General features: G+C 45.3%; 1 protein-coding gene across 3 annotated transcripts in view; it reads left to right on the top strand.

Moving 5' to 3' along the window:
* The window catches only part of wwc3 (WWC family member 3), a 48,821-nt gene that overhangs the window by 15,877 nt on the left and 8,415 nt on the right, over positions 1 to 24,529 (top strand). For 2 of the 3 annotated variants that reach the window (XM_031575226.2, XM_012820540.3), the window contains exons 3-16: positions 2,081 to 2,284; positions 3,864 to 3,940; positions 5,073 to 5,152; positions 10,739 to 10,868; positions 12,165 to 12,317; positions 12,644 to 12,717; positions 14,001 to 14,243; positions 15,703 to 15,792; positions 16,168 to 16,715; positions 16,893 to 17,013; positions 17,437 to 17,520; positions 17,773 to 17,859; positions 18,220 to 18,415; positions 19,211 to 19,414. In XM_031575226.2, the coding sequence (XP_031431086.1) occupies positions 2,081 to 2,284; positions 3,864 to 3,940; positions 5,073 to 5,152; positions 10,739 to 10,868; positions 12,165 to 12,317; positions 12,644 to 12,717; positions 14,001 to 14,243; positions 15,703 to 15,792; positions 16,168 to 16,715; positions 16,893 to 17,013; positions 17,437 to 17,520; positions 17,773 to 17,859; positions 18,220 to 18,415; positions 19,211 to 19,414 (2,291 nt within the window). The remainder of the gene's footprint in view (positions 1 to 2,080; positions 2,285 to 3,863; positions 3,941 to 5,072; positions 5,153 to 10,738; positions 10,869 to 12,164; positions 12,318 to 12,643; positions 12,718 to 14,000; positions 14,244 to 15,702; positions 15,793 to 16,167; positions 16,716 to 16,892; positions 17,014 to 17,436; positions 17,521 to 17,772; positions 17,860 to 18,219; positions 18,416 to 19,210; positions 19,415 to 24,529) is intronic. The other variant, XM_031575225.2, reaches the window with a different exon arrangement.

Consider the following 24,529-nt stretch of genomic DNA (forward strand, 5'->3'; position numbering starts at 1 on the left):
GAATCAGCAGAAACTATGAAAACAATGTTGACTGGAGCTGTTTTTGATTTGAATTGTTGGACAGACAATTATAGACAAATACCTGAAATAACTTTGAATCCAGCTATTGTTTTTCATAATTACTTCTGAAATGCTTTGAATTTTCCATTGTCTTTTATTGTCATCATCTTCCACTCTGTAAGCCCTCTGGTTTAGCTGAGCTGTTAAGCCTACTCGCATTGGCGTCCCTTTGCCAATACAGATGAAACAAAAGATGAACGTATACAAAGCCTAATCTGTTTTGTTATGAGCAGGTTTACAAGTTGTCTTATCAAGGTTTTCAACCGGACGCTAAGGAACTAGCATATGTTTGTGTGTCTCGTGTGTTTGTGTGTGTGTGTGTGTGTGTGTGTGTGTGTGTGTGTGTGTGTGTGTGTGTGTGTCACTTTATTTTACACATTTCGATGCCTGCCATGTCACACCATGTCTGACAACCCCGTCCCACCCAACTCCCCACCACCCCAGCGTGTGACACACCGTCTGCTGTCCACTCCCGGTGCTGAGTCACCGCTGTCTCGAGTGTGGTCTGATCCTCTGATGTCACGGGGACCTCCCATCCTTCACCTCTGCCTCTTGCACTCTGACTCAGTACGCAGGCAGAACATCTGGATGCCTGAGAGGGTGGATGTCATGCATGGGTGGCCCTCTTGAATGTACCCCCTAGTACTGCTGTTCTTTCAAACACTCTTTGTGTCTCAGGCCTGTGTGTGTGTGTGTGCGTGTGTGCTGCTGTCTTGCTTGAGTCGCTAAGGGTTTGTGTATGGCGGTGGTTCGGTCCTGCAATGGGTGGGAAAAACATCCAGGGGAAGTGGACAGGGCATTGCTTCGGACCTCCGGCCCCGTACCATCCTGTTCCCGGGCTCACTGAGACGTGTGGAGATGATATGTATGTGAGCATGTGCGAGGCCTGGCTGCAGGGCCGGTGTCCGTCCTCACAGAGTCCATCCTCTCTGCTAGTCCGGGCTGCTGTAGTGGTGTGGGAATGCTGGGCGTTGCGTCGGAACTGTTTCCATGCGTAATTCGGAATTCTGCAGCTTACGTCTGCAGCGTTTTCCATGAAGGCTTGGGAATAGTGGGAAAGATGTTGGAATAATATTGGTGTTGGAAGTTGAGGATACTGGGAGGTTTGGTTTGGTTAAGGAAAGAACGATTTGGTTGGCCAGTTATGACAGGGTCATTTATCAATGACTCAAGAAGAGTTATTGTCAGTTTGTTATGGTGATAGGCTCGGTTTAGTTAAGAAAACAAGTTGGTTGGGTGTTAAGGAAGAGTTTTTATAAGTGAGTAAGTAAAGATGAGTCGTTTGTCTGCTTCTATAAGATTGGAAGTTACCTCAGAGATCTGTAGATGACAGACCATGTATCAGTTTGAGAACGGAATGTTGATTAGGTGCCGCAGGGGTGGTTGCTGAAAGTGCAGACAGAGAATGATGGAGATAATCAGCATTCTGCCACCATGTCTGAAATATGCTATCATGAGAGGACATTTGGAGTCTTGGTGTTATCTGCCATTTCCGAGACTTCAGATGTCTTTGGAATGAATGAATGAACCAGGACTACCAGGAGCAGCTCAGTCTGAGTTTTGCACACGCATCGAAAACGGTGTCCATCAGTTCCTGCGTATTTAAACCACTCATTTAAGAAGCACATATTTATCAGGAGAGATTGAATACCTTTTTTCCCCCTTGTTAATGTGGTTATGCTATTTGGATAATCTGTTTCTGGATAGCCTGGATCTGTAAAGAATGAAATAGTTGTCTACTATGCAAGTGTCCTCTGCCTATCAAATATGAATTACTCATTACCTGACCTTAACTTTAATCCTCACCCAACACAAACCCCCAATCCTAACTAGCACCAACGCAAACCCTAAGTATGAGCTTTGTTGGTGTTTTTGTTTAAATTGACTATAAATAGAGTCTGTAGATTTAAAAAAGAATCAAAGGTCTCACGACTGGAATGAAACTGTGGGGTACTGTGTCCCCAGCATTGCTCTGCAGAGTGGCATTCAGATCTACCCTTTTCCCCCCACGCCCGCACAGAGACCACCCAGATCGAGAACCCGCGGGCGCAATGTCGTCAGGAGCAGGAGCGCATGCTGAAGGAGTACCTGGTGGTGGCGCAGGAGGCACTCGTCGCCAAGAAGGAGATGTACCTGGTCAAGCAGCAGCGGCTGGAGCTGGCCCAGCAGGAGATGCTGCTCTTCCACCAGCTCTCACAGGAGGACACGCACTCCGTCACCAGCTGTGAGACACATACACACATACACACACACACACACACACACACACACACACACACACATATATCTATTTATCTCTCTCTCTCTATACATATCTCTTTCTCTCTATCTCTAACACTCACACAGTTACACACACTCACACATAGATTCACCTACACACACAGAAAGTGTTTAAACACTACTGTTGACACTTAGGTAATTAACACATACCCAGTGCTTTTTGAACTCACTCACATACTTACTGATTTGTACTCGTGCTTGATGTTCACACACACCTCCTGACAATCTTGAAAGCCATCAGATACCCAGCCCCTCACACTCAGATTCACAATGCAGAAATGTAGGAACACACAGGCACACACAAACATTATCTATACAAATTATTTATTTATTTACATAAGCACATACTGTGCTGATGGCAATCTGAATCTGTTATTATATATCAGAAAGACTGTTTTGATGCACAGAGAGAAAATACTGCTGTTGTGTCTCTTGTAAGGGGAAATCCTGTTGGCATGCCCTCATATACAAATAACCATGTAAATATAAACAGGCTTATGCACATGCACACACACACACACACACACACACACATACACACACTCGGATAAACACACGCAACATCCGCTGACTTGCTAAGAACTTTTAATCACAGGCCTTCTGGTGCATGCTCTATAAATATAGTATGGCACAGTTTCACAAGAAAAGCCCAGCACCATCTTAACCTCTCTGTTAGGCAGAGTCAAGGGCTTTCTAGTCCAAGTAAGAGGCCAGAGTCATCCATCTGTGTGTCATTCACTGGTAAAGCCTTCCCTATTTATTCACCATCAACTTCACCCATCTGTTTCCACATCACTTTCCTTTTTTCTGAGTAATACTCTCTCGCTCCCTTTACCCCTGCCTTTTTCCTCTCTGTCTCTCCCCCCTCTCTCTCATTCTCTCTCTTTTTTTTTTTTCTCTCTCTCTCTCTCTCCCTCTCTTTCTCTCTCTCTCTCTCTCTCTCTCTCTCTCTCTCTCTCTCTCTCTCTCTCTCTCTCTCTCTGCGGTCCCCCTCACTCCCTCTGGGCCTTTGTTCACCTTCTTCCTGCTTCAATGTACCGCTGTTCTCCTCTTACACCCTCCCCTCCTTTTCCCGTTTTACCTTCCCTTTCCTGCCTCCTTCCTCCTTTTTTTCTCTCTCCATTCACCTCTTCCTGCTTCACTCTCGGCCTCTATACCTCTTCTTTTTTTTTTTCCCGAAAGGAACCCCACCCCAACTTGCCCCCACCCCAGAACATCCAGAGAGAGAGAGAGAGAGAGAGAGAGAGAGAGAGAGAGAGAGAGAGAGAGAGAGAGAGAGAGAGAGAGAGAGAGAGAGAGAGAGAGAGAGAGAAAGAAAGAAAGAGAGGAATGAAGCGAAGTATCGCACACAAAAGGCCCTCTATCAAAGGATACACTATCTCTCACCTCACCTTGTGTTGTGGTTCTGTCTGTCAGAGTGGCGGAGTTTTGTTTCAGCATTTTACTGACCCTCTTCCTCCCCCTCTTCTCCCTTTCTCTCATTTGTCTCTCTCTCTCTCTCTCTCTCTCTCCCTCATATACAGCACACTCTGGCTCTTCTTCAAATGCAAAATATGACCCTGACCAAATAAAAGCGGAAATTGCCTGTAGGCGGGAGCGGGTAAGTCATTATCGCCGGAGAACAATACCTTGTATGTCAGGACGACTTTGCCCCCCCCCCCCACCTCTCACCACCACCACCACCCCAGCCTAATGCCCCATCCTCCCTCCACCTCAGCCTAATGCCCCATCCTCCCTCCACCTCAGCCTAATGCCCCATCCTCCCTCCACCCCAGCCTAATGCCCCATCCTCCCTCCACCTCAGCCTAATGCCCCATCCTCCCTCCACCTCAGCCTAATGCCCCATCCTCCCTCCACCCCAGCCCCCTCCATGGGCCCCTCTCCCATGAGTAAGTGGAGAGGGGTCCAGCCCATGGCCCCCACACCACACACACCACCCCACCCTCAGGGCAGCCTCCACTACTGTCTGCTCAGGAGAGTGAGTCAGCAAGCCGCAGGGAGTCTTGCTGTGTTTTACAAGGTGGTGTTTGAGGGCGAGTGGCGCCCAGTCAGATCATTACACAGAAATATGAAAATAACCCCCCACCCCTAACACACACACACACACTCGCACGCACTCACACACACACACACACACACACACACACACACACACACACACACACACACACACACACCTCAGGGAACTTTTTAAAGTGTTTGTCAGTGTTGGGTTTTTCTCTGTGTCTCTATCAGAGTACCAGCAGATTTAGGTCATTGTAGTGCTGTCAGAGTGTCACTGGGCTTCCTGAAGGAAAGGTTGGTGCAGACAGTGGTCAGGGCTAGGGAATAGGCCTTAACCACATTCCTTTTCAGTGTTTTTGCAACGTGTGTGTAAGGGTCAGGCTTCCCTGTGTGTGTGTGTGTGTGTGTGCGTCTGTGTGTGTGTGTGTGTGTGTGTGTGTGTGTGTAAATTTGTCAGTGGGTGTGTGTATGCGAGCGAGTAGCGCCTCTCTGGCCTGATGACTCAGCGTTTCTAGGCCATCAGTGCTGAGGGAAACCCATTGTGTGAAGCATAGTGACCCATGGCTCGGCCTTGTGTCCACAGCCCACCTAGTTCCACCAGGAAGTGTGTGTGTGTGTGTGTGTATGTGTGTGTTAGAATGTGTGTGTGTGTGCCTATACACATATGTGTCCACATGTGTGTGAATGTGTAAACCAGAACACTGACCCCTGGCTCTCTGCGTCCACAGCTCTCCAGACTTAAACTGGAGCTGGCCCAGGTGAAGCAGGAGCTTCAGTACAAGGAAATGGGAGTGGAGACCCTGCAAGAGTGAGTCCCTCAGAAACACCCTTCCTCCTTCCCTACACACACATCCACACATGCATACACCCTTCCATACATAAACACACACACACACACACACACACACTTCCACCGGCTCTGGCCCCTCAAGAACCTACTATACTGCATATACCTTCCTACTACTATGCCTATTCTTCTGCATATACTCTCAGAGTACTCTCATGTTCTTCTGCATTGTGTGTTCTAGAACTTTCTATCTGTTTGTGTCTGTAACCAAGGGCTCCTATCCTCTATGTCTGAACCTATGGTAACAGCCTGCCCATTTCCCTGTCTTTTGGCAGATTCTGTCCATTATGTGTGCTGTTTACTTTTGTTCACATTGTGTGGGTGCTATATGTTATTTATAGATCCATGTCGCCACTCGCAAAAGAAGTTAAATAGGTTTTCCGTGTAGCCTTCAGAAGATCGTGAGGAGATTATGAGTATGTCACAGCAGCGTGCACACTGAATGTGTCAGTGTTTATGTTGGGGCCACTACCACTTCTGTTGTAATTCAAGGCTCGAATGCTTGACCACGTACATCCTAAAACAGTTCTGCCCGGCTTGGGCAAATTCAGGCTGTCGTCTGAGAATTACTTTTAAATTTTGTTTCCATATATACCTCTCCCCAAAATGAGAGGAAAAAAAGAATCACAATATGATTTATACCAGCCTTGTGGTGAATGTCCGTCTCTGTTTCAATTTGGAGTAATTTAATTACGTAATTCAGGTATTATACAGTTCAGTGGAGCTTCAAACCAAACACTGACCACGTACCCTCCTCGTGTCTGAAAGCGACGGCAGCACTAAGACGTTGTTTGTGTCGGTCTCACAGACGGTCCTAAAATAGCCCGGCCACCCCGCTGAAACTGTGCGCACTCTCAGGCCTTTGTGAGACACGCCAACAGGCAGCAGTGTTTTTTTTTTTTGTTGTTTTTGTTTTTTTTTCTTGTTGTGTGCTGTGTTCTTGTCTGTGGTGTTTTGGTGTGTGAGTGAGTGAGTGTGTTCATGTGAGGGAGTGAGAGAGAGAGAGAGAGAGAGAGAGAGAATATGTATGAATATGTTTGCGTGGGAGAAAAGAATAAAAGGGGGGCGAGGGAATGAGCGCGAGAGAATTTGAGAAGCTTTCATGAATCTGTGTGTGCTTTCTGGAAAAGGAGACTCCACCTCAGGAAGAGGATGCACCAGTGGAGTGCAGGGAGCCAAGGCTCAGTCCGGACAGGAAAAGCTCCATGAGGATAGAGAGGGAGGGAGGGAGGGAGGGAGGGGGAGAGAGAGAGAGTGAGAGAGAGAGAGAAAGAGAGAGAGGGAGAAAGAGAAACCAGTGAGAGAAGGGAATGGTGAGTGAGAGAGAGAGAGAAAAGTGCTTGAAAGCAGTTTGAAAAACACAGAGATATCTGGCAGCAAATTCCTGCGCATTTCCTGCATCCCGGCGAGAGGGGCTTATCTCTTAGATAGAACACAACTCGAGTGGCTCCCAGAATAGCACCCAGAATCCACCGCTCCCTGAGAACACGGAGCCTGTCACTGCATGGGATGGGCTCGCTCCTTCTTTTTCTTTTACATTTTTTTTTTTTTTTTTTACTTCGCTTTTCCTTGCTTGCTTGTCCTCTTTTTCTGTGTCTTTAACCATACTTTACCCATAAGGCCTTCTGGTCCTTTAGGCCACAGGGCCGCTCTTGTTCAAAATCGGTGCCTTTTGCCAGCGGCAGGACTAGTGCAAATTAGCCCTGGAACCGCATCTCAAGTAGCCAAACAAATAAACAAGCGCCGCTGATATGGAAATCCCCCTCGGTGTGCTGATGTCACAATGGGGGGGGGGGGGGGGGACGACTGTCTTTGGAGGGGACATAGTGAAACAAGATGGTGATTCGGTCAGCTTTGGCCTGGTGAGGTTCAGTGGAGAAACAGACACAGGAAAAGTGATCCAGAAATGGCGAGATGGAATGAGAGACAGGGAATGAAATGCAGAGAGAAGCCACTAGGGGAGAAAAGGCAGACAGAAATGACAGAAAGAGAGAGATGGAAGCCTTTCCTTGTGTTGTCTTGTTGTTCCTGAAAACATAGGCTTTGGCTCTTGTTGTCCATTTCTGTGTGATTTGATTGAGACACACCGGCCTAAAGAGGAGCAAAGACCAAAGCATGTAGATACTACTTGTAATATAATAGAAATATTTCTCTAATTTCCCCTTTTGTCACTTTCTGAAGCTTAATGATTCCTCCATACAAATTCGACTCAAATAGCTCTTCCCCTATGATTGTGGCCCCTGCTAAAGCTCCTTGTGAATGCAGCACAGCAGTCCAGCACAGCAGTCCAGCACAGCCCCTCAGTACAGTAGGTAGCTGAATAGAGTTGTGTGTTGCTGTTTGAGTGTGGTGAGGGTAGGGAGTGGTAGTGGTGGTGTTTGGGGGGGTGGGGGGGGGTGGGGGTTGTGTGGTGGGGTGTTGGCCGCTGGGGAGGCTTGCAGGGCTGGGGTTGGGAATAGGAGGTGGGTGGGGGGCCTGTGGAGGGTGGAGGGGGACAAAGGCGGGTTTGTGTGGGGAGGAAGAGGCAGGCGGCACAGGCCAACAGTACCTGCTGTTGAAGGAGCGGAGCGGGGCCGAGAGGAAGCACGGCGCAGCCAGAGCCTGCGGGCCCGGTGCCAGCGCCCGGTGATGTAAAAGGCAGGCAGCTGCCGACACATCACTCTCCCTCACGCCGCTCCCGCTCTCTGAGTCAGGCAGGCAGGCAGGCAGGCAGCCGTGTGTTAGCCAACGTCTCGCTTTCTCTCTCTCTCTCTCTGTCACCTTTTGTGCTTTTCTCCCCGGCGGACTTACATAGGAGTAGGCTTAAATACTTATGGTCTTACTCTGTCATGTTTACTGTCATGTTTACAGTCAGCCCATGTCCTCATCCCTTACGGCATCTCCTTTCGTTTTACGTTACATTCTGAATCGATCAGTTATCACCTTAAGTGGTTTAACACTGTGGAACGGCAAGATCTGCCGACCAACATGTTTTTGAAAGGGAAAAAAGGAAAAATTGTCGCCATTTTGAAAAGATACATACATCCTCTTTCAGGTATGAGGACATGTTTTATGAAGACTTCAAGGTGTCATTTCACATCTGCCCAGCTGTTTAACACTTCTTGTTTCTCACTCCCTCCCTTTCTCTCTCTCTCTCATTCTTTGCCATTTTGGAATGGCATTCTGTCCCTCTTTCTCTCTGTCTGCCTCTTGTCTCTGTGACCGGCATTGCAAGCATAACACAGTAGGATTTATGTCTTGAGTCGTGGTGCTTTGAAAAGGCAGACATTCCCCGACAGGCGGCTTTAAGTGTGGCGGGCTCCAGTTTCCCTCGCCTAATTATGATGCCTCGGAGACTGGGAGCTGGTAGAAGTTAAAACAATATTATTCTAGCATGGCTAAACAGTTAACAGGTCAGACAGACATGCCTATGAGTGGCCATTAAGGTTTCAATAAATCCCCCTTGCCCCTTACCCCCCCCCCCCCCCCCCCCCCCCCCCCCACCTCCAGGTCAGCCCCACCCCCAGCAACCATCATTAGATACCTCTGTCTCTGTCTCCTGTGTTTTGAACCGCTCTACCGATACAGTCTTAACGGTTTATACGATATTATATTATTTGAAACGGACGACACCGGCATCCGGTTCCTTCCATCACAACCTAGTTATGAAGCGTTAAGTTTTCTTTTTTCTTTTTTTTTTTCTTTTTCTTCCTCTTCTGTTAACCCTCTGAAGTCCGATATCCCTGTGCAGGGATATGGTGGTTTTTATGGGGAATTGCTTTTAAAGCTCAGCCAGTTTTTGTCGGAGAGACATAGAAATTACACCCCCAGAAACCTTGAACCCTTTTCTTTTCAAATTTACACAGTTTGAAACAAATATATAAATAAGCACTTTGTAAGGAGAATAGGACTAGTCTCTTGCACTTTTCAGTCTCTGAGTGAGGTTTCAGCTCCTAACGACCCGCCCATTAGCAAATGACAGCTATTCATATGATAAGGGTATGGTAATTCAGTGATCTCTATTGGGCCATGGTGTGTCAAGAAATCCTGTGGGGGGTACGGGCCACAAAGACATTCCAGGGCCATTAGGTAAGGGCCATTGTTCTTGTCTGAGGTGTCCCAGGTGTGTTTACACCTAACTCATCAATATGCATTAGTAGGGACACTAGTTTTGAAAAGGTACAGGTCACTCTAAAATTATAAATATATAGTAGTGAAACCACACACACTTTCTAAATGCTAAACTCACCTTTGTAAAACTAACACTTATGTTTACAAAGTTCAGAGTTCAAAAGCCTTGCTCCAAAATCTTTACAATGTATTTTTTGTACAAAGTCTGAGCACCTCTGAAAGTATGTTTTTGGAAGGGTTTGTTTAGATTTGATTTAAATTCAATCTTTTTTTACTACATTCCTTTCATTCCCATGTTATTATTGCTGAGGTATTCTAGAATATAATCATACATGCCACTTTTGCCTCAATGTTTTTAGTTAGGTGAAATAAACTAAAATATCAAGGCATGGCAGACTACCTAAGAGAGTGAAAAACAGGCTCGGACTCAGTAGTGTTAAACAGTTCAAACAGACTCGGGGGTTATTGTCAGGCTGATTCATTTCCTCAGTGCAGAGACATGAGTGTGGTTAACAGCCTCTCCCTCTGAGAAGCTAATGAGGACTTCAGGCGTGATATTAAAATAACCCTCGCGTCTAGGAACACCCCGATTCGTTTAAGGAGCAAGTGATGTCATGCCCAATTTAATTCTTTATAATTAGGTGTGCGAAGGAAGGCAGCAAGGGATGCACACTTATGTAAACTATATTTAGGTAGGTGTTTGTGTGTATGTCTGCATATGTATGTGTGCGTGTGTGTGTGTATGAATGCATATGTATGTGTGCGTGTGTGTGCGTTTGTGTGTGCGCGCGGGCGTGTTGGTGTGTGTGTGTGTGTGTGTGAGAGAGAATGTGTGTGTGAGTGTGTGGAACCATGGTGAGCTGCTACTGCTGATACCAGTAGGTAGTTAAGTGCACACTGTGTTGCTGACTCTGCTTACCCAGTCAGCACAGCGCTCTGTGGAACAGAAACACGGCAGTAAAGCTGGAAGAGGATGGAGGCTGTTTCTGTGATGATGGGACGTTACACTCTCAGCAAGAAATGTTCTAGAGCGTTTTCTCATTATAGAGCCACGAAATTCTTTGGCTAACGGAAGAACTGTTCGGTTCTAAATAGGATTGTAAATAGATCAGTCAAAGCACTTTTCATTCTTCATCAGATTTCCTATGACAAGTTGAAAAACATTCAAAGTTCTCCGGTTGCGTCCGTCATCTGTCGTGTAAGATTTTAGATCCCAGTTAAAGCCACATTCACATGTCTCACTGACTGTCCCTCTTTATAGTGTGTCCCTATGCGTCTCCTGTGTCTTCAGCCCATCTCTGCTATTCAATGGCCCTCAGTGTGTTCAGTCCAAGTCTGTCTTTAAATCTTAAGTGTTGTAGTCCTACAAAACACCAGTGCTTTGCAGTAAACCGTAGCCACATCTTACGTTTCATGTCTTTTGCTGTTGGGTGTCAGGATTGACAGGAAGATGTCCAACACTCAGACAAACTACAAGCTGGACGAGGCCCAGGCCATCTTTACCGAGCTGCGCAGCATCAAGAAGGCCATCACATCAGGCGAGAAGGAGAGGCAGGACCTCATCCAGGTGAGTCCAGACAGACAGCGGGGGCTAACGTCTTACCTCCTCACCACAAAGGGATGCGTTTCAGGGACAACCTGATGAGCAACAACCATCATTAAACCATCTACAGACTAAGGTTTTCGAACATTCTTAGTAACCGTGGTTGCTGCATAATGCGTAGTGGCTTTTTGGAGGTGCGTCCTTGATTAGTTGTCCCACCACTAAACTCTGTTGATGTGCAAAGCCAAACACTGGTACTTGTCACCCACCGTACGTGCCGAAGCAGACAGTTGTTTGAGCACATGTCTACCCAAAACCTCACTAGTCAACCTGATTTAAAAAAAAAAAAAAAAAAACGGTTCTTTACTTGACACTAAAGAAACAGTGAATTAATCTGTTTGTATATATGATGGTTTCTCAAATGCATTTAGAGTTAAGTTATGTCCAGTCATCACATATGTTCAAATTCGGAGTGGAATGTTGATAACCAGGACCCATCTTTTCACATGTCTAACAAAACCTCACTACTCAATCTGAGCTGAAACTTGACACTAAAGATATATATATATATATCTATATATATATATATATATATATATATATATGATGATTTCTCAAATGCATTTAGCGTTAAGTTATATACAGTGCACGTCATCACATTTGTTCAAATGGTCAAATTGGGAGTGGAATGCTGATAAAGTATGTTTAACCAGGCCCCATCTTTCTGTCTGCTTTCAAGTGATTGATTGATTGATGTTCTCACATTCTGTGCAACTTGAGTATTCTGAGAATGGTTGAAATCATTTGAGATTTTTTCTTTTTTTGCATACTTGCATATCTTTTGAATACTTTTTGCATACTCACTTGGTCTATGGTTTGCGGTTTTGGATGATGTCTGTGGCTTTTTTTTTTATAATTGATGTTTGCTTGGTTACCTAAGTGCTCCAAAGAAGTAAATCATTGGAAAACAAAAACACTTTTTTAAGCCTCTACTGAAGTGCTTATATTGTTTGCAAACTTTTCACTGCCATTTTTCTTTTCTCTTTGGACAGCTGTTTTTAGTGTTTTGTAGCGCCACCCAGTGGTTGTCATGCACAGAAACAGACAATCATTAATTCACACTTAAGACCAGAAATGGGTGGCAGAGGAGGCCACTCAAGTATGGGAGCTTTGGGGGGCGCGTGAACTTATTTGTGAGAACTCTTCTGTTGTCAGAGCTTTGTGTGTGTGTATGTGTGTGTGTGTGTGTGTGTTGGTGTGTTTATGTATAGTTTGTGTATGTTACTGATTCACTCCTGGTTTTCTGTCCATCCTCTCCAGAGCCTGGCTAAGCTCACCGCCAACTATCACAGCAGCTTGTCCACTGGCGACTCGATAAATGAGGTGGCTAACAACAGCAGCACTACCCTGGGTGACTCGTGCCTGTTGCAGCAGTACTGTGAGACTGGCTGTCAGACTGAGATCACAGGAGAGGTACTCATACATATGCATTGTTTTTACTGGTGTTTGTTACTACTAGAATCAGACCAAATGCTACAACATGTATGTGAAATTGTTGTTTCAATTGGATATGGGTTATGTATATCTAATGTAACATACTGCACTAGCTTCACTTTGCACTTTAGTTTTGCCACTTAAAGTGGTATGTAAGGAAGTTTTAGTAACCTCTGCAAAATATTCTTTCCTGTCAGGAATATTCTTTAAATTATTCTGTATTAAAAAGGCAGATATTATGTAAGAAAAGAAAAGAGTTTACCATGACTGAAGGGTGAGTGTCATTTTATTTCATTTCATTTCAGTTTGGTTCCCAAGATTTCTCTCCAGTGGTGGACAAAGAGAGACTTAACTGGCAGTATGAAGAAGCTAAGAAAAGGTAAGTGTGAAATGTACTCTTGTGCCTTGCACATATGCAGCCATTGAAATGTACATGCATGCCGGTTGTCAAGTACTACAAATTGTCATTATTATTATTATGTGTCAGTAAGGACCTCAGTCTTCTGATGCTGGGTTCAAGCGCACATACCCAGATCTGTGCTGTACCACTGTATGAAAACTATCATAATGAAGTCATGATCTTATCATGGCAGATGTGATACCGTGGCGGCTGAGCAACACGCGGCTGAGAATGTTAATGACCATTACCGATATTGGTAACATGACGTTGTCAAATCAGTGGACTAATGATGGTGACTGATGACAGTCAATGATTTTGGTGGTGCTTATTGTTACATTTATCCATTTGAATTCAAGTGAGATTTTATGGTACCAAATTCCAGACAAGGAAAGCTACATTTGAACAATGCGTTATTAATTGTTCATGTATTAACAGATCAGACCTTCTTACAGTCCCACTTCCTTTGCTTTCATGCACACTGACTGTAAGAGTAAGGTGTCTCAGCAGCTTCAGCAGAGGTAGCAGTGGCTTCATGATTACCCAGGCTCCTAGCAGCCTTTTTTTTTTTTATGAGACGCTTGTTGCCACAGTGACGCGGCGGCCACAGCGCCAGCCATGACATCAGAGAAGAGCTGAGCGAGTGAGTGAGTGAGTGAGTAAGCGAGTAGAGGGAGCGAGGGAGACCTGTGGAAACTTGCATGCTCCCTCGCTGAGTCACACACCGTCTCAACTCCAAAACACATAAACACAGTTATTTCACTTTAACCATAACCCTCCGGACTCTCCAAGACATCCCCTATCCTCCTGTTCCTCCTCCACCACCACCTCTTTGTCTCCTCCCTCAAAGCGTTACAAGCTGAGCTCACCTTTGCACCCCTGTTTTCATTTGGACACATTTCGTTTGAAGGAAAGTGTAAACAAACAGCCGCTGCTAATTTCACGTTTGAGAGGGGTAACCATTCCCATTCCATGCAGTCAGAGTGCTTGTGCTGGTTAGTCAGGTGTAAACAGATCTCAGAGCAGTCAGTGTGCTTGTGCTGGTTAGTCAGGTGTAAACAGATCTCAGATGATTCTCCAGATGCACATGAGGTTTATGACGTCATTAGCTTAGGCACAGAGGACGGTTCATGGGTTCTGCATTTTCACTTCCTGTCTTTCCCTTTTTCTCTCCATCTCACTCCCTCACTCTCGTTCTCTCTCTCTCTCACTCTCTCTCTCTCACTCTCTCCTTCCTTCTCTCCGCTGCTGTCCCTCCATCTCAGAGTGTCCAGCATCCAGCACCAGCTGGCCCAGTTGGACAGCGAGAGCTGGTGCGGCCGGGCCGAGGTGGACCGGGACAGCCTGCAGCTGCTGCGCGAGAAGGAGGCCCTGCTGCAGGAGATCACGCTGCTCAGCCAGCAGCAGCGCCCTCCGGAGGCCTTCCTGCAGCTGGAGGAGGAGCGCCGGCGCCTCGAGGAGGAGGTGCAGAGGGCCCGCAGCCTGCAGAGCCAGGGAGCCAACCAGAGGTCAGAACACCACCCCCCCCCCAACCCCCAACCCCCAACCCCCTTCTCTTTCCTCTCTCTTTCCTCTCTCTCTCTCTGTCTCGCTCCCTCACTCTCTCTTTCTCACTGACTGCAGAGCCAGGTAGCCAACCAGAGGTCAGGCCCCTGAACCCCTTCAACTTCATCTCTCTCCCTTCCTCGCTCTTTCTCTCTCTCCCTCCCTCTCTCTCTCTCTCTCTCTCTCTCTCTCTCCCTCCCTCTCTTTCTCTCTCTATATACCTCCCTCAATCTCTCTCTCTCCCTCTCTCACTGCCTGCTCATTAATAACACTGAGTCCTGTGCAAACAGCTAATTCCAAAACCAACACGATTCGCTGCGCAGATGGGATACTCCTAAAATCAGTACTGTTACCTGTGCTAACAAATCAAAGCTAATGTAAACACTGTTACCTGGGCTAGCTGGCTGATGCCTTATTGCTCCACCATGTACAATTTAGACTTTATGGGGGACTTTTTTTTTTTACCGAATAAGCCTACACTTTCTGTAAACAATGTTTGTGAGCGTACCCATTAAAGAGGCATGAAGAGGCACACAAATGAAATGTAACCTTTTCCCAAAAGACATGCCATGCCATGAGGGCGCCATGCCATGAGGGCACCATGCCAGTAAGGCAGGCAGATCAGTCTGATTAGACTCGCAGATTCCCTTTCCCAGCACGGGATGGAATTGTGTGTCATTGTGCATTCCCATTGTGCACGTGTGTGTGTGTGTGTGTGTGTGTGTGTGTGTGTGTGTGTGTGTGTGTGTGTGTGTGTGTGTGTGTGTGTGTGTGTGTGTGTGTGTGTGTGTGTGTGTGTGTGGGGCCTGCTGCTGGTGGAGGCGCTGAAGGCGGAGCTCAGGGGAGCATGGGGGTGCCCTCAGCCCCTCATGCAGCGGGAGCGATGCCGTCTGTGCCCACTCAGATAGTGGAAGAATGCCCACACACAGATTGGGGATTTTCGTTGTTGTTGTTGTTGTTTGTGCACAATCTGGCCACACAAGTTGCTCTTCATTCAAACATTTCTTTCCTTGTTTCTTTTTTTTTTTCTCTCCCTCTTTCTACCATTCCCTCCCTCGCTCCCTCCCTGCATGTCTCTCTTCCTCTTTCTCTGCCTCTATGTCTCTCTATCTTTTTCATACCTTTTCTTTCTTTTTCTGTCCGTCTTTTTTTTTTCTCAGTGATGGGAATTGCAAAAAATCAACAAATGGTCCAAAGTACTGTCAGTGCAAAATAGTTTTCCCTCCATCTTCAAAGCTGCTTTCATTATATGCAAACACACATAAGAACACGTTACGGATGGTACCAGCACCAACATACTGCATCACCATAGAGAAACAAGTACTGTGCCATGAGTCAGGCTGTATTGAAAGTGTTTAGAGGGATCCCGCAGCTGCTAAAGTGTGTGTGTGTGTGTGTGTGTGTGTGTGTGTGTGTGTGCAGGATCCTGCAGCAGGAGAAGAGAAATGTGCTGCTTCGACAGCTGGAGGAGGCCACACGCATCACCACCTACCTCCACTCGCAGCTCAAGAGGTACTGGAGTCTCTCCTCAAGGCCACTGGTGGAAACCACTCCAGCCAGCCCACTGCCCTCGCCACACCCCTTCTGACTGCACACTCGCTTAGGCACACAGGGGGCCTTGGTTTACAGACACCCTACTGCATGTTCAGCACTGAGAAAGAATACACAATACTTTATGAAAAATGGCACAGAAAAATAAATTCATGAAGATGGTTATGATTAACATTTTCCATCAATGTAACATCTAATATACTCTTGAATGGGGAGTACAACATTACTGTAATGATGTCCAGTTTTGGTAAAGGATTCATTTGCGATATGAAATTTGCTGAAATGTGTTGAATGTTTGAAGGAGCCCATCTGATGGTTTTTGATTCTATCCTCCAGTCTCTCTGCCAGCAACCTGACCATGTCGTCCAGCAGCAGCCGCGGCTCTCTGGCCTCCAGCCGCGGCTCCCTGGCGTCCAGCCGGGGCTCGCTCAGCTCCATCAGCTTCACCGACATCTACGGCCTGCCCCAGTACGAGCGCGTCGAGGCCCCGCTGGATCCGGCGGACCCCCACCTGCGCTACCTGTTGCCCCTGGAGGCCCCCGGCATGGGTCTGGGCAAGCCCAAGCGCTCGCACGACACTCCGCAGTCGCTGGCCTCGCTCTCGTCCCGCTCGTCCCTCTCCTCGCTGTCCCCGCCCAGCTCGCCCATGGACACGCCCTACCACTCGGCGCCCCAGGACTGCCCCCTCGCCCAGATGACGGAGGAGTACTTGGACGTGGCGGGCCGCGGCATCTTGGAGAGCCTCAGGGGCCAGAGCCAACACCCTGCGCTTCTGCCGGCTGAGGCCGAGGTGGGCGGCGGCGGTGGAGGCTCGGCCTCCACTCACCTGATGGAGGCCAAGGGTCACAGAGAGGCAGGGCCTCAGGGGTCATTTCCTCCAACAGGTGAATCCAAGGCTAAATCTTACCTTTGACCGTGATCAAGATTTCAATTTGTTTGCCTGTTCAGGTCTCCCTTTAACATGTGTTTCTTTTGTCTCTCTGTGTGTGTGTGTGTGTGTGTGTGTGTGTGTGTGTGTGTGTGTGTGTGTGTGTGTGTGTGTGTGTGTGTGTGCTGTGTAGGAGTGACCCTGCGATGCAACAGCAGTAACAGGAACAGCAGGAGAGCCAGGAGGACTTCTACGGGGGTGTCTGAGGAGGCTCTGGCCACAGACAGCGGGGTGTTTGAAGCCTGGAGCAGAAGGTAAGCCTCCCCGAGCTGAAGGACAACCTGGGGGGCAGTCACAGATATCCTTACTGCAGATGTGTGGACTAGATGCTAATTTCAGTGACAATTTTAACCTTTTCTAACATTTGAATGGAACCCTCACATAAATCCATGAAGAGGAGGGGGTATTTTGTCCTCCTGGTTGCAGCCCTGTGTGTAGAAACCAATTAGCCTCTGGCCCCATCTAGTGCCCAGAAACTGCAACTGTTTTAGATTGACGTGAACTCAGTCTATTTAGTAGGTTTGGAAGCTGCTCCGTCATTGTATTTGGTCTCCACTCCACTTGGTTGCCAAGTACCTTGTGTGTTCTTTCAGTAGCAGCATTTGTTAAATTGAGTTAATCCACCCGAATGCTCAATGTTTTCATTCCTCCTGAAATCCCTGTGTGTTTGCCCCCAGCAGAACGGACGAATCAGAGGAGATTCTATACAGCAGAGATTCTGTTACCACAGCTGAAGCTCCTCAGATTCAGTTAGGACTTCTGTAAGTCACTCACACACACACACACACACACACACACACACACACACACACACACACACACACACACACACACACACTCTCACACACACTCACACTCACACACTCACACTCACACTCACACACTCACACACACACTCACACCTTTAAACACTGCCCATTTACATTGATGTGTTTAATTGGAAAAATGTTGGCTTTCAATAGCTTAGATGTGATAATTGTGTGTAAAAGTGCTCTCTTCTCATGCCTTCTCAGCTATGATGCAAACTCTCAGTGCCTTGTGCTGCACATCCTGCAGATGAGGAATGTACACAAAGCTGCAGTGAGGGAAGGCTACAGAGTGTAAGTCAAAACCTCCGTATAAATATATATATATTTTTTTCCTTCAAAGCTTTTCACCTGTCTGGTACAGACACAGACATACACACACACACACACACACACACACACACACACACACACACACACACACCAAAAATGCTAACCAGACTCACACACCCACACAGTTTCACCACTCCATACGTTTTTGAAAATAGTTTTCAACACAATTCATGAACAATTCTAAAACGAATACACCTCATTCGTGTGTCAATGGAATCCTCTTTCTTCCCTCTCATTCTCTCCTTTCACTCTTTACCCTCTCTCTGTGCTCTACTCTCTCTCTCTCTCTCTCTCTCTCTCTCTCTCTCTCTCTCCCTGTAGCTATGTGAAGGTGCACGTGCTGCCCGTGGACCCGAGCCGGCCGTGCCCTTACTACTGCTGCCGGCCCCAGGAGCCGCGTTCGCCGCTCAACTTCAACGAGGGCTTCCACGTCCCGCTGGCTGCAGACAGCCTGGCCTTGCACAGCCTGCAGCTCAGCGTCTGCGCAGTCGGCATGCAAGCGCAGGAGGAACAGCTGGTGAGGGTCATGACCTGTCAGGCGTGAGGACAGGAGAGTGGGGGCATAATATGTAATATGTAATGATATGTGAATTTAATCTGTCGCTATTTCGTGTTTGTTTTCTGATAGTGCTGAAAAACTGAGAAGGGGTCAGAATAATTGAATAATGTAGCTAGATGATGAATAGCTAAGTAGAAAAATAGTTATTGACATAACAGTGTTGCTGGCATCCTGGGTTTAGAATTGTTATTAAAATACTCCACTAGAAACTTAATATCAGCACTATGAAGAAACAAAAAGGTTTTGGTGTTTTAAAATCACTGTTTGCACAGTGAAATATAATAAAACTTAGATTAAAATCAAATATAAATTCTAAAATAAGGTCACTGCTGCACATTTATTCTTTGGAGCCTCTAAACAACAAGAAATGAAAAGCAAAGGTTGTGTGATCTTTTAAAGGAAACGCTCAAAACTGTTTACCTCATTTACGTTGTCTGTTATCAGACAGAGAAATATCAATTTGTACTCAGTCTGAGCCCTAGTGGGCGCTCTTGTGCTTTTGTGTGTCCACTGTGCACTTTGTAGTCTGGATGCATATACATTCATCTCTCGGGCCTCATTTGAGTGATGGGTTAATTAGAATACAAACGAGTTTTCCACAAGTTGTGAAATTCAAGTGCAGACTGTGTGCTTCTGTGAAATGCTCAGACAATAATGATTGTGTGGAGTTGGTATGCATGACCTTCTCAGTGCAATTACAAAGGGTGTGTGTTTTGCTGTTGATGTGGTTCATGCGCTCCACGCTCAACACAGGGCACGGCTCGGGTGGTACTGGCCGATTGGGAGAACAGCTCCGAGATGACGGTAGCCTGGCACAGGATCCACCTTACGGCGACCAAGGAGTTCCAGCGGAATGACGTGGTCAGCCGGAGCGGACGGACCGGGCACCGCGTGGAGGAAGAGGTGGATGAGGACGAGGAGAGAGGGCGGTGTGCAGAAGAGCAATCCAGGTCAAAGGTGAGCAAAGAGTGATGGGATGCTAGCTTAACCCTCCTATTGTCTTAAAAAGAAAAACAGGGTGTTGTCTACCGCAGTGGTCACAACAAAGATCAGCCACAAATCAGTCTCATAAATCAATCTAATATATATCAGTCTCATAAAATATATTACACTATCAATTTGGAGCTCTGATTAATAATTTTCCTTATTAATAGCAAGTAAAGGTTGAAGGTCTTAGGAGTTCTGAATAGAAGAGGTTGGCAGCATTCATTCTTGTGCATTAAATTGACCAGCATATACAATCAGAGCATTTATTCTAGGGCTGTCAGCGTTAACGCGTTAATCTATGCGATTAATGCCGCCGCGATTAAAACGATAAAATATTTTAACGCAACTTTAAAAAAAAAAATATATACACGTATGTGTATGTGTATATACAGTGCCCTCCACAATTATTGGCACCCCTAGTGAATATGAGCAAAACAGGCTATAAAAAAATATGTCTTTGCTGTTTATCCTCTTGGTCTTTCACTCAAAATATTCACAAAAATCTTACCTTTTCATTGAAGCAAAATTATTGAAAGAAAAAAAATTTTTTGACATTAAATACATATTTTTCCCCAAAACATGTGTGCCACAATTATTGGCACCCCTAGAAAAATCTTATGATTAAAATCTAACTGAAGTATATTTCCAGTCATGTTTTACATTTTTAAGTTCACCTGTTTGATAAGGAACTCTTAAGAGGTCAACCATGACTTCCTGTTCCACTGGCGAACAAATATGAGGTGACACAGGCCAAATTCCATTAGTCATTCATCACTATGGGAAAGACCCAAGAACACAGTGACAATGTGCGACGGAAAGTTGTGGAGCTGCACAAATCAAGAAATGGACACAAGTAAATCTCTAAAGAGTTGAAAATACCCATTTCCACTATCATGGAAATAATTAAGTAGTTTAAAGCGACAGGAGATGTTAAGAATCAGCCTGGAAGAGGACCTATCTGTAAATTGACCCCACGCACCGTGAGGAGGATGGTTCGACTGGCAAAAGAATCTCCAAGGATCACAGCTGGAGAATTGCAGAGGTAAATTGAGTCTTGGGTTCAGAAAGTCTCCAGAACTACCATCAGACGCCACCTCCATCACCACAAATTGTTTTGGAGGGTTGCCAGAAAAAAGCCTCTGCTGTCAATCAACAACAAACTAAAGCGCCTACAGTTTGCCAAATGTAAGTCAGACTTTCAATGGGACCGAGTTATATGGTCAGATGAGACCAAAATAAAGCTTTTTGGCAACAAACATCAAAGGTGGGTTTGGCGTAGACAGAAAGATAGCAATACAGAAGAGACCCCCATACCCAATGTGAAGTATGGTGGCGGATCTTTGATGTTGTGGGGCTGTTTTTCTTCCAAAGGCCCTCGACATCTTGTTAGGAGACATGGTATCATGGACTCCATCAAATACCAGCAGATATTAAATGAAAACCTAACAGCCCCCTCTAGGAAGCTTAAAATGGGCAGTGGTTGGACCTTCCAGCAGGACAATGATCCGAAGCACACCTCAAAATCAACACAAAAATTGTTCACCGACCACGGAATAAAGGTTTTGCCATGGCCATCACAGTCCCCCGACCTAAACCCCATAGAAAATCTGTCGGAAGAGCTGAAGCCGAGTATACAAGCGTTGACCTAAGAATCTGAAGGATCTGGAGAGATACTGTATGTAGGAATGGTCTCAGATCCCGTGCCATGTGTTCACCAACCTCATCACACATTATAGGAGAAGACTCAGAGCTGTTATCTTGGCAAAGGGAGGCTGCACAAAACATTAAATTAAGGGGTGCCAATAATTGTGGCACACATGTTTTGGGGAAAAATATTTATTTAATGTCAACAGTTTTTTTTTCTTTCAATAGTTTTATTTCAATGAAAAGGTAAGATTTTTGTGAATATTTTGAGTGAAAGACCAAGAGGATAAACAGCAAAGACATATTTTTTTATAGCCTGTTTTGCTCATATTCACTAGGGGTGCCAATAATTGTGGAGGGCACTGTATATATATATATATATATATATATATATATATATATATATATATACATATATATATATTTTTTAACTTTAGTTTAGTTTAGTTTAGTTAGGGCTGTGTAGGCTACGGTTAACTCGCCTTGCTCCTTTATTGATGTCAGGTGAAAACTTATGAGTGAAACAATAATACACAAGAAACGGAAAATACTTAGAAGATATCTTAACGAAACACAGTGAGTTACTATTAGATTCATTACACCAAGAATCAGAGCAACAACAGATTACAACACAGCTGGCTAATAAGTTCTAACGTCTGCCACCAACTGAGTTATGAATGAATGGTGTGCTAACGGTCACATATTAGAACGTAACGTATCTAAATGAATAATAATTACATTTTACGCTTCAACGAACTAACACAGTTCATAGAGTTTAAACATAGGTCACTTAAACATATTTATCACAGTGTGAGACAGCTAAATAACTTAGTCATTGTTTTTGAGCGTGCAAGGGAAAGCATAATTTAATAGAGGCTTACTAGACATGTGCGTTACTAACTGTCACAGTTGTCAAAGTAAAAGTCCGTCAACAGAAAGAAATACAATACTGTGTGCGTGCAGGGATGGATTAGCGAACGGGCTGAACGGGCCCAGGCCCAAGGGCCCCTGAGCTCAGGGGGGCCCTAAACCAGAGCCTCTGCATGAAGTCGCTGTTATTAACTTTGCTTTGTATTTGTTAATATCAGAAGTGGCTTAAATGTATCTCTTGTTTGTGGTTGGAAGCAGTGTATTTTGTTACACGTCCTGACCAATGGTTTCATAATCCGTCCATGTGTGCGTGTCCATAGCAACAATACACTACAACATGAAACATTAAATCACTCCAAGCAATATACATTTGCTGACCTAAATAAGATGCTATTTGTTATTACTTGAGGTTATTTCAATAATTGACAATTTTAAGCTTGGCCTACCATTTTATGGGAGCGATGAGGGACAGGTGGGGCTTGAAAAGCCCCCCTTGTTCAAAGTGGGGAATGACAGAAAAAGTTTGAGAACCACTGCCGTAGTTGCAGATGGAGAGAGCTGGGGATTGTTGGGCGGAAAGTCTCTGTTTAAGAGCCAAAATGACGGAACAATCGACAAAACTAAAGTTGTATGTAGCATTTGTCAAGCTGAATTTAGCTATCGCAGAAGCAGCTCGTCTTTAAGTTATCACCTTAATGCAAAGCACCCGACAGAAAGCAGTCCCAGGTTAGATGATCGCCAACCCACACTCCACGACTTCTCTAGGAAAATAACTAGACCAGTCCGTGAAAAGGTTACCATTTGGGTTGCCTGTGACTGTCGGCTCATCAACATAGTTGAGGACAGTGGGCTGATTGAGGTGATTCGATTTGCTTCAGGGGAAAATTCTTACAATTTACCGTCGAGGGGCACCATTGTGTTTAAAGAAAAATACAATTAAACAACAGTGTCTAAAATACACGCTGTCTGAATTGATTACTCGTTAATTTATAAGATTATGTCTTAAGAAGCCCTAATCTATTCACAAAATGATCACAAATAAAACATCAAAATGTCTAAAACAACAATATGTCTAAAACAACAATATAAGTATAAAACAACAATATGTCATCTAACTAATGAACTAAAGGGGTGTGTGTGTGTGTGTGAAAGAGAGAGAGGGAGTGTGTGTATGCAAGCTTGTGTGCTTAAGTGTGTGCTCTCGAGTGCGCGCCAGAAAGAATGTGTATGTGTTCCTTTGTTCAGTCACCGTAGTACATGTGTGTGCACGTTGGTGAATATACTGTACATGTGATATGAAAAAAGAACAAGCCTATGTGAAGTGTAAAGTTTAAGTGTTCCCTTCACATGTGTGTGGCTATGTAAAGGCCAATGAATGTGTAATCTTTGTGATTACGGTGCCAAATTAGAAGGGGGAAATGGTTAGTAACGCATGCAAGACCCTAAGTCTCCATGAGACATAACTAACAATAACCCTTGTATGGTGTGGTGAAGCCAACTACCAAATAACCATGAATATATATCCCAACAAATTAAATACATATACAATGGCAAAGGTAAAACACTAGTTGTCCACTAGTTCAGGGGGTGTAGTTAAGGTGACGCTATCAGGCTACGGCGTTGCATTGGATGTGCATTGTACATAGTCCACGAGTGAAAAGAGTACATTGGTCAGACAATTAAAAGTCGTAACATCTGGGCAGTTCAGTACTGGGCATTTGTTGATACTATCCATCTTGGCTAAGCAGATGCAAAGTCATCAAGTTACAAAGACAAGGTCTAAATAAACAGTAATGACAATGACATAGCATACAACAAATAAACCAGTGTGTCATCTATTCAACAGGGTTACTGAAACAGAAAGTGTTGTACCTGGTACAATGATAAAGCCGTTGCTGGAGAGTCCAAGAGTGTGTTTGTTGTATCACTCAATGGACTGGATGACAATACTGACTAGTCGATGTGTTACTTTGTCTGGTCTTGGCAGCCTTTGTTGTTTTGTCCTTCAGGCAGGTGTTACTGCAGAAGGGTGTCATCACATTCTCAAAATCTTAAAGTCCAAATGGCCGTATCATGGTTTTTTGTGTGACAGTATGGTAATGTCCGAAACTCGGATGAGGACATGTGCATGACTAGCTTTGTCAGTGGGCTATGATGGAATGTACAAAGCTGGTGTTGTACTGTGGTGGTTTTAATGAATAAGTAATACCATGGAATTGGTCCAAGTGTACTTGCAAAGTTGGACAGTGGTGATTGAGTGCGATTTAGAATTTTAGGCTTTCCTCAACAAATAGTAGGATGACTGGCTATTCATGAGTTCAGGAATTCATGTTTCTGGGCCATTATTACTGAATATGGCCTCCTACTGCTTTAAGTGTTTATATGCCTATTATGACGCTGATGATGGACATGGCGGTTACGCTCAGTGTCCTTACGAGGCCTTTTGTCACCCCTCTTTGGTCTGTTGTGAGGGGGATCGTTTGAGGTAGTAGGTTTGGGTGACGCTTTGGAGTTTGAGCAGGCAGGCTCAGTTGTTTTCCCTCTTTCTTTGGAAGTGACCACAGTTTCCCA

The sequence above is a fragment of the Clupea harengus genome, chromosome 10 (assembly GCF_900700415.2).
Source record: "Clupea harengus chromosome 10, Ch_v2.0.2, whole genome shotgun sequence".
Classification (NCBI taxonomy): Eukaryota; Metazoa; Chordata; class Actinopteri; order Clupeiformes; family Clupeidae; genus Clupea; species Clupea harengus.